Below are 10,098 nucleotides of genomic sequence, written 5' to 3' on the forward strand. Positions count from 1 at the left end.
CCGCCACCAGTCCTGCCGATCCACAACAACTCCGAAGCCATCAAAAAGGCTCGTCAACCCGGAATCAGGGATTCCGACACCGTTTCAAATCTAAGACGTCTAAATACAAGCGATCTCTTTGGGGAAGCCTCAAAAAGCGTTCTGCGACAGGAGGATCTGCCCCGTCGCCCCCAGTGGAAATGACTACTACCCAAGACCGTACCGTCTCGGCCAAGTCGCCAAAAGCGCTTGAGGAGAGCAACCCAAGCTCTTCACTCGGAAACCACTCCGAAAGCCAACAGCAAACCCCGAGACTTCCAAAGGAAGACACCCAGCACCTGGAATCGACTTCATCCGAAAGGCGTCCATCAGCCGCTACCTCGTTCGACCTTCCAATAAGGGATGCTTGTACTGAGGGCAAGACGGACGGCGAAGGTGAGGCCGCCCAAGCTCTCCCTGTCTCGCCCGAAGTTGTCGCGGTTGATATCTCGAGACCGTGTGTCGACCTATCTCATTCTACAACGATCATTGCCGGACCAGAAGATATGTTTCGTGATTCCGATTCACTGAGGATCAAAGGTATTTTTCTCGTCCTGTTGCCATGATTCCTTGCTAATCGTCTTCCAGGAGATGTTCTGAGCAGACTAGGATATAGGCTCAGAATCGAGACCGATCAAGCCCCTCGCAGTGATATGGTCAACGCCGGCATCGGGCCTGTGATCATCGCAACGTCGAAGATGGCAGCTTCGCTTTCTTGTCGTAACGATTCAGTCCTCAGCCTGTCGTCTTGCATGTCAACTTTTAGCCAGGTCACACGACGGTCGACACACTGCACAGACAAGACCGACATCTCCGAAGTCTTTACCTCCCCATCGCGAGCTTCAACCATGGCCTCTGCAGCATCTTCTGATTGCAGCTGTCACGTTGTTCCGTTCGTGAACGGCATACAGCCCGTGGCCGAGCTGGTTGTTCTAGCAGATCAAAATCATGTCAGAGACAACGACACTCCACTTACGTCGAACAGCATAGCGCAAAAGCTCCTGTACCGTCTTGCACGGGCCAAGCCTCATGGCCGATGCGATCAACAGCATCTGCAAGAAGGGGACGAAGGTTCTCGAAGGCCACGACCACCTAGTCTTGCCTCGTCGCAGGCTCGGGGGAGACGTAGTCAACTGGATCAACACGTCAATATGAGTGATGTTCCGGACGCTCTGGCCACTCATGGCGTGGCCGTTGAAAATCAGTCAACAGAGCAAGCTTTCGATGGAGTCTCATCTCTGAACCTTCCTATCAAGCGCAAAACCAGCACTCCAGCCATGGAAATTGTTTCTCCGATCATCAGAGTTTCCGCAATCCAGGGGAGACCCGTTGAGGCAGGGCTTGTCGTGAGAGCATTCGGGCGAACAGGCCGTCCTCTTGTGGCTTCGAGGCCCATGCCAACCAGAACTCGAACTGAAGGGCAAATGAGCGATCGATCGCCTAGCTCTGAGCCCAAAAGACGCCGAACCCTCAGCATCATTGAGGAAGTCCGTGTGGAGCCCGGTGGTAGTTCCAGCGACCCGCGGCCCACCGCCGATCGGGTGCCGATGCTTTTCGAAACAGATGCATGGAATCATGACTTACTTGGAGCGTCTCTCACGAGCTCCGAGCGCACGTCTGAGACGGCATCTGCAAGCGACCTAGTGGCAACCCCCCGTGAACACTCCCCGGCAACCCGTGCATCGTCTGTTCCTGCCCCCATGGAGATAGATTCTGAAGAAGAAGCTTTCCACGACGAAATCATGTCTGATACAACAGATGAGTCGGATGACGACTACATGTACGGAGACGAAGTCAAATCAAATGAATCCGAGCCCGACCCCTTCGATTTGGCCAAAGAGCAGACATCGGTGACCCTGTCCGGGGTGGACGCCTGGGTCAAGTCCGTGGCGAGCGACACCACCGGCAGCAACACGCCTGCAGGAAATAGCAGTGGAAATTTCCAGTGCGCAGGGCTCTCGAGCGGCTCCGGTGCTGGCGGAGCCGACAACGGAAAACGGCGCCATGGTGGGGCCGACGGTCGGGACATGGATAAGGGGCGGGATAACGGACATGGCAAACGTCCGAAGTTGGACGAAAAGGGCGAAGGCAATGCAATCTATGCTTGCCCATTTTCGAAACGATACCCTCCTAACCTGCTGCCGAAAGCCTGCAAAAATAGTTGGCCGAACGTGCGGCGAGTCAAGTATGCAATCCCATGTTGCCGCGAGTCTCCACTCCACAGACTTACCTGCCAACTTCGAGACGGGGTACTGACAGAATACAGGGAACACATTTATGCCCACCATGTGCATGAGCGCTGCCCACGGTGTTTTGAAACTTTCAAATTCGCAGAGGAGTTAGACCAACATCTCTGTCACGAGCCGTTATGCGAAAAAGTGCCTGATCCTGGCACATCGATTGGCATCAGTAGGGATACCGAGAGAAAGGTCAAACGCAGAGTTGGGAACCAAAAAAGGCCAGACGATGAGCTCTGGACGAATTTGTGGAAGTTGCTATTCCCCAACTCAGCCGAGGTACCGTCACCATGTACGACACCTACCTCGCTTGGCAACGTAAGGTGGTAACAAAAACCCTACTGACTTTGATATAGATTGCGACGTGCCAGTAACCAGCACATTATCTAACGATGAGCTCCTCAAGTTGCTGCACGGTCATCTCTCTCAATCAGTCCCCTATGAAATCGACCGACAGCTCTCGGACTACCAAGCGAGCCTGGGAATGAGCCTCTCTGTTCGGAAAATCATCAAGGACGTCAGCAGAGAAGTCATGAAAGAAAAATTCTCTGTATTCATAAAGTCACTTGAGGAAACCGGAGGGGTCCCGCAAACCACATCCCCTGATCTGTTCTCATCAGTGGGAAGCCCCAGCACAACCGCTGAAAACACGCAATTCGCTGCTGGCGAGTCTATCCACGCCAATGACGGCGGTGAAAACACACCAAGTCAGTTTCTAGACTCCCATGGTTATGGCCAGGATGAGTCCAGTGCTGTCTTCATGAATTTAGAAGCAGAGTGCCTGGAGGGATTTGCTTTCAACCCCGACCTGTGCACGCTAGCCCATGGCGTAGACTTGCAACAGAACATTCTATTTTCAAAAGTCGGAGAAGCAGAATCCAAGGGGAAAGAGAAGGAACCTTTTTGAAGGACAAGGCCGGTATTGCTTGACGGTGTGGCCACGAAGGGGTTGAAGTTTGTGCTCAGATGTGTTTTCACATCCACCTGTACGAGCAGAGCGGACGAAATAGTGTCAAAGACGCGGTTGGACGGGATTTCCATTGGGGGTGTTTCCTATAATACACGCGACAATCAATTCCTGTTCACAGGCCGACCTTGCCCCTTCCAGACCTGGCCTCGTGGCGCCGTGACCCGCATGAGCATGATATACCGTCGACTTGCCCAGTTTGTTTCATTCGACCAGCAGGCACATCGGGCACCCACCGCACAAAATCGGCTGCCTTCTTGCTGATTTGCTGTCTCGCCGAGTATGGGGTACTGATTTTGCCCATGACAGCAACGGATCGGAATGGCTTCTGCGAAGTATGAACCTTGTCCCACGCCAACGTCGGCCCGTCATTCCTGCTACCATTCGTCTCCCGCAGTGGTACGTGGCGTGGTGCGGATGAGGTGTAAAGTGCCGGAGCGCCCGAGGTGGGGGTCGATTGAAGTCTCCGAACTCGCGTGGACAGCTGTCTCTTTGATGCTGCTAACTAAAGGGGTTGAAAAGAATCCTGGAAGAGGGAGGGGGTTTATTGTATACATGCACTGGCCCTGGATAAGGCATTCGTGTAGTTTGGTATAAAGAACATCAGTAGCTACTTACCTACCTACCTAGATACCACCTTAAGGTACGTACCTTAAACAGAGGAATATTCGGCACCAGCATCACACTGCCCGGCAGTTGCACCCCATGGCCCATGTTCCCGGGCCCTCCTGCCTCTTGGTTTTCTTAGGTAATCGTGATAATCTCAGGCGATACAAAATCGTATGGCCACCCAAAACCTTACCCCCCCCCCTATGCATCACTCCACACTCACATAGCAACCTGAACATTTCATATTCAGCACAGCACACACAAATCCGAGCATCATGAATAATCAGGCCAGATTCTAGGGCCCTGCCGGCTCCCTATGTCATCGCTGCCCGCAATGCTCGGCAACCGGACCTCGTCTTCTTCGATGTGGCGACTGTCAAGCGGTGAGGTAATGCAGTCGTGAACACCAATTAGTGGATCGTACCCAGCACAAGGCGCTTTGCAACAAGATCAAACGAGCCCGCGCTAGGGTGGAGAAAGAGACTTTTGCCATTCGCAATGCCACAGAGGACATCTTGACTCCGGCCAATGCCTTCGAGACGCATGCCGGTCAGTTCTGGCAGGTCTACTCCACGCGCGCCTACATGCAGGCTCGATTTGAGCTGGCAGGACCTTGCCTTCTGGCGACTGGCACCCTTGATGGCGTGCAGCAGGCTCTCGAGCATCTGCTGGACATGTTGAAGCTTTGAAGCTATCTCGCAGCGACAACATGGGCTTGAGAGACATAATTCCAGCCATCATGCTCCGGCTCGACCTAGATCGGGAGTGCTACGACTTTATCAGGTGGTGATCAGTCCTTGATAGCCCTGGTGACGACCTATGGGCCGACTCGGACGCGCCTTACTTGATTCCCAGTGAGGCCAGCATCTTGAGCGAGCCCGACTTCATCAACGAGCGCTTTCCATCACTAGACCACTTAAATGTTCTATTGCTTCTCAAACTAAGACTTGTCGTCGACATTCGCAACCTCAAGGTTTGCCGCTAGGTTCTTGCCGCGCCAGCAAACTCCCAGAGCATCTTTGGCGCAACATCGAGCTGGCTACACTCCGAAGCCCGCTGTCCTCCTTGTACCAAAAACTACCGCCCGACGACCTGACCACTGCTGGTGAGGTTCATCTCGAGCATGCTAAGAAGCTCGGCTCTCAGCTCCACAGGGCCATCTCCTCTTTCGGGTTCAACCTCTTCGACCCAGACGAGGCCCTGTCCAGCGTTGTCGAAACGCACTCGCTCGGATCTTGGGAAGAAATGGCCCTGACTTTGCAGAACTCGTATGCTGCGTGGTCAGGGTCCGAGGGTGTTCTTGACCTGTGGACAGGAGACACCGGCGAGCTCTGCGGCGAGGACTGGTACTTCAGCGGACTTCATGGCGCGGGCTTCACAGGGGTCGACAGTTACGAGCCAAAATGCATCTGGATCAGCAGCTCTCACGTGAAACAGTCTCCTAATAGCGGGTTTCAGATTCACTGGCCGAGTTACAAGCCGCAGAAGAGTCCAGGCGCAACGGGAGATGGCAAAGAGAGCTACCTTATGCCACCCTTCCGGGAGACGTTCCACAGGACGTGCGACCCCGACAGCGCCGTGTTCAGAACGCACAAGTACCCCGATATTTACACGGCGAACATTGTGGGCTACCGGCAGTAAGTCTCTTCGCCCTTGTGGTTACGAAGTCTTTGATCATTGCTGATCATCCGGTACCCGCCACATCAAACATTACCCACGTGTCACGCAAAATCCCGGACTTAAGTTCGAACAGGACGCCGAGAAATCGTAAACACCCCAGCATGCATCTAACTTTACCCGAGCCGAGTACGAAAAGACGCTTGCCAAGTTTGCGGAGAAAGCCCGTCGTAACGCGGGTGATCTGATCACCCTGAAGAAGCCTTGGATAAAGTGCGAGATGAGGAACATTCGTTATCAGAACCACCAACGAGCCAAATCTGTGGCAAGAGGTAACAAGTACAAATACCAACGGCTATCCGTGATCGGCTGCCCGCAAAGTCGCCGAGTGAAGAGCCTGTTCAGGAGACCCTGGGGAAAGGAAGAATACCTAGACGTAGGTAAAGGGCGGCCACGGCACTCGAAACGCCAACAGGACGGAGGAAATGAGGCCGCAGTCCTGAATGGTACATCGACGGCCAGCGATCCTGCCTCAGCCAGCCAGAATCTCCTGGGACCGGAGAACCCGTTCAACTGGCTTGTGGTTGACTCCTTCGCGGGCAACAGCGCCGCCTATCTCCGCAGCAGCAACTCGTCGCGCGGGCCCGACTTTGCCAACGCCAAGGAGACGATGTTCTGCCTCATGTCGGACAAGACGCTGCACCCATTCTGCGCAGACAACGACAAGAAAACGGCTGACGGCCGTCCTTGCTTCGACCTCGAGTCGCAGCAGCTTGTGCGCGGCGGAATCGTCAGGTGAGATTCCCACTACGTCGCTGTGATGGACTGGCGGTTCAGAAAAGGTCGGGATGGAGCCAAGGTGAACCTGAGCCGTTGAAGGTGGGTGGAAGGATGTTGGCCGCCGCGGTACCACAGGAGGAGTCCTGTTTGTGTTGAAGTGGCCAAGTAATTCTGGAGGAGTCTGGGCAAGGCTTCGTTCCTGTTCATGAAGTAATTGTGGAGGGGTCTGGACAAGGTTTCGTTAGTGTTCATGACTCATCTGTTCTATTCTTTTGCCCGTCGCAGGCTATCTTGTGAAGCAGCTGACCTGATATCAGGCTGAGCAGCGCTGATACGACCGTGGGTAGTGGCCCTGGATTCAACGGTGTTGGCACCCAAGTCAGGATGCCATGATCAATGACGACCACGCTGGTAGGAAGTGTCAATCACATACACCCCAAACCAGAAATAGTGTGATTGAATAGTTCGTGATTCCCTGGCAAGAATCAGGGACCCTCCCGCCACGCTCTCGGTTTGTGACATGGAAGATCAAGATTGGGGCCCTTTTCACGTGGAAGCGAAAACTCGGGAGTGGAGACTCTGGTCGAGCCGAGCTCGGCTCAAAAATCGTCTTGGCCAAATCTTGCACCGAGATCTCCACCACCCACTGGAACTCTCACCACCACACCAAAGCCACGACTGACAAGCTCGTGGCAGTCGTGCTGCACTGAAGGTAGCCTTCTCGGTCTCGGAAACGCGTGGTGTTGTAGCCGAGACGAAGCAACTCGATGGACCCCCTGGGGAGCTCGCTGTTATACCGGAAGAACGGTCGCGCCCAGGCTTGCGAGCCATGCCGAAAGCGCAAGGTAGGATGTGATCATGGCCAGCCCGTCTGCAGCCGGTGTCGAAAAGGAAAGAACCCAGAGGCGTGCGAGTACATTGTCGAGAGCCCAACACGTAAGCGCTCTCGAGAAACTTCATCGCCGCCCCCGGTCGCGTCCTTGGTCAAAGTGCATCGCACCTCGCAAGCCGAACCTCGCAACTCCCGGCTGGCATCGCCAACTTCGACACCAGGTATTGCAGTCGTCACGCGCCCAGTATCGGTGCCGAAAGATGCCGTCGCCGTCTACGGCTTTCAGACACCCGACAATGCGAGCCCCCAGCCCGTGAACACGGCGCCTGGCTTCCTCGGCTTCACGTCATTCAGCGGCATCTACGACGAAGCGCGCAGCAACCTCTCACTCCTTCACCCGCAAACGGTCACCGTATCACTGGACTTTGAAGCGCGGAAAGACCCGAAAGAGACGCGGCGCAGCCAGATGCTGGCTCCTGCCGTCTTGGAGACGTGCCTCGTCGTCCTGCGCCACATTCCCGACGAGAGGCGAGGTCGGTCCCTGTTCAAAGCCCATTACAACCTCTGCGACGGCTGGACCCAACCTGTGGCGCTGAAGACCCTAAACGCGCTGTACAAGGCGTATGGAGAGTATTTTGACGACAGCCGCGACGATGTCAAGCTCACCAAGCTCGCCCACATTATTTGCGAGAACACGAGGAGACCCTTCTCCGAGAACGAACGCGATCCCGTCAAGTGGGCCGCCCAGTTTTCTGGTCATAATACTCGGTGGGAGACGCTCGGCGTCTTGTTCACGTACTGGAGAATGGGCGCCATCGTCCACGACTACACCCAGCAACCATTCGGCCCGGTCGGCTCGATGAGCTGTGGGTTTACGAGAAAGCACGAGATGCACCAGCAGTGCCTGAAGAATTGCGCCGAGCTGGCGCGGGCGCATTCCGAATCGGGCAACACGATGCTTCTGTATGTCTTCTTCAAGAGGATGATTCTCGAATCCGTCTCTGCGGGCGATGCAAGTGAGTTTCGATTCTTTCACCCTGGGTTTCGGGAAAGTACTGACATGACCCTCCAGGCTTGTCCTGCTGGCAATACCACGCCGAGAGCGTCTCGCTCATGACGTTCCTTGGCTTGCATGCCGAGACAAACACGGAGCCATACATCCCATCGCTTGCGTCTGAAACCCGCAGGAGGTTGTTCTACTGCGTTTACAACATTGACAAGGTTGTGTCGTCCTTTGTCGGCAGGCCGCCCATGATCAGTCGGAGATACTTCAGCACACCGCCACCTCTGGACCTGCGAGACGAGTACCTGCTGGCGGATGAGGCAACCATGATGAAGGGCGTGGCGGCATTGGACGCGAACGGATGGAATACCGAGGGCGCTTTGTATCCCACAACCATTATCAGAGCACGCGTGAAGATGGCGAGCATCCGCGATGAGATTATGGAGATTGCCATGGGAAATGGCACCACGTCGATTGAGGCGTTGTTGTAAGTCAGAAATCCTACGCGCCGTGAAACATGCAAACTAACCGGCCGCCACAGAAATATCAAGGCCCAGCATCTGGCGATCTGGGCCAGCTTCCCTGATGTTCTGATCCTCAAACCTGACGACATCAAGGATGCATCCCTCGAGATGGCCACGCTGTACAGCCGCATCATCATCCGCCTCGAGTACCTGCAAAATCTCTTCTTTTTGGAGAGATTGCTCGTTCGTCGGGGGCACAACAGCAGTGGCGAGCTCCTTTCGGTCAGCTTCGACATGGTCACCACGACGCTCATGACATGGACAAACATGGATCGGTTGGGTATCGTACAGTCAGATTTGAAGTGGCTGGTAAGCTTTCCCAATACCATGACGCTTCTTCCATAGACACCTCGGAGGCTCTGATCATTAGACATCTATGTATTGACACTGTCAGGTCATGGCTTTCGCCGCGCCAGGAGGTGGCATCCTCTGCCTCGAGCTCCTCGAGCCCACTCTCCATGGCACCCACCCCAGCAACCCGTCCATAGATCGCTCACGCATCGTCCAGAAACTGAGCCTGCTCGTTGGCTTCCTCGAATGGGTTGGCGATGAGGCCCCCAATGGCAACCTCTGCGCGCACTGCAGGGCACTGGTGCAGCACGTGCTCGACCAGACGCTGAATCCCCCGCCCGAGGGTGCACCGGGTCTCGAGATGGCCGATTTCGACTTTTCGACGCAGGCGGACTTTAACTTTGAGCTGTTGGATACATTTGACTGGCTGAGGCCAGAAAACATGCCCGCTGCATAGGTTTCAAGCGATTCGGCGACTTGCGAGACTCTTCCACTTCGGCACCGTCGAGACAAGCCTGGGGCTATCTACCGGGATGAACTTGAATGGTCGGACTAGCTGGAAGCTGCCTGAACAGTTCGGCTCGAAGCTCTATGAACACCTGTCCGAATTGTCTCCTGCAGCTAAGAACCAGTCGCGTCTCTAGTCATGCCCATCTGGCGTGAACCTGCGAACTGCAAATACGTCGAACGCATAGATACCACGTTTACCATATGCCACCATCAGTTACACAGCGAATCCCAGTCGTTATAGAAAGTGCAGGTGCTTCCAGCCTGACAACACGTCGGTCCAACGTACCCAATACCGCCACACTGTCCCCACTTTGGCACACAAGTAGCAGTCGGTGTCGGCGTCGGGGCGTACGTCGTCGTTCTCGTCGTCGCTATAGGGGGAACCGGCTCAGCAACTGGGCGGATGAACTGCTCGGCAGACAGCTGGGCTGTGTTGAACGTGGCATCCGTCCCCTCAAAGATCTCCGTGCCAGCGGAAAAGGAGAAGACACAAGTGCTGTTTGTGTAACCCTCGTTGGCGACGAGCCACCGGACGAAGTCGATGGCATCGCCGCTGTATTCAGTCGCTGCCGTATTGGCTACAAAGGTGTACGCGGTGAGGCTGGACTTGGTCCCCTTGTAGACGTCGAAGGTGCGGCTACCAATATTGGCGATATTGATCGAGTGAGCCCGTGGCGCTGGTAGGGGCAACGTCGCCGTACTGCCGAGCC

General features: G+C 55.1%; 3 protein-coding genes across 3 annotated transcripts; all 3 read left to right on the forward strand.

The window, feature by feature from the left end:
- Nucleotides 1-179: 179 nt before the first annotated feature.
- On the forward strand, nucleotides 180-2,361 carry VDBG_09136 (predicted protein; the record flags this gene model as incomplete). The annotated part of the gene is made up of 3 exons (XM_003000595.1): nucleotides 180-414; nucleotides 607-2,025; nucleotides 2,285-2,361. 3 exons carry the CDS (start codon nucleotides 180-182, stop codon nucleotides 2,359-2,361), a joined length of 1,731 nt encoding a protein of 576 aa, XP_003000641.1.
- Nucleotides 2,362-4,165: 1,804 nt separating this feature from the next.
- Nucleotides 4,166-6,247, forward strand: VDBG_09137 (conserved hypothetical protein; the record flags this gene model as incomplete). The annotated part of the gene is made up of 5 exons (XM_003000596.1): nucleotides 4,166-4,219; nucleotides 4,281-4,380; nucleotides 4,805-5,468; nucleotides 5,585-5,687; nucleotides 5,729-6,247. The coding sequence occupies 5 exons, from the start codon at nucleotides 4,166-4,168 to the stop codon at nucleotides 6,245-6,247; spliced, it is 1,440 nt and encodes a 479-aa protein (XP_003000642.1).
- A 748-nt stretch (nucleotides 6,248-6,995) lies between these two features.
- On the forward strand, nucleotides 6,996-9,335 carry VDBG_09138 (conserved hypothetical protein; the record flags this gene model as incomplete). Its single annotated transcript, XM_003000597.1, has 4 exons — nucleotides 6,996-8,076; nucleotides 8,133-8,550; nucleotides 8,605-8,896; nucleotides 8,982-9,335. 4 exons carry the CDS (start codon nucleotides 6,996-6,998, stop codon nucleotides 9,333-9,335), a joined length of 2,145 nt encoding a protein of 714 aa, XP_003000643.1.
- Nucleotides 9,336-10,098: the final 763 nt, after the last annotated feature.

The sequence above is a fragment of the Verticillium alfalfae genome, genomic scaffold (assembly GCF_000150825.1).
Source record: "Verticillium alfalfae VaMs.102 supercont1.14 genomic scaffold, whole genome shotgun sequence".
Classification (NCBI taxonomy): Eukaryota; Fungi; Ascomycota; class Sordariomycetes; order Glomerellales; family Plectosphaerellaceae; genus Verticillium; species Verticillium alfalfae.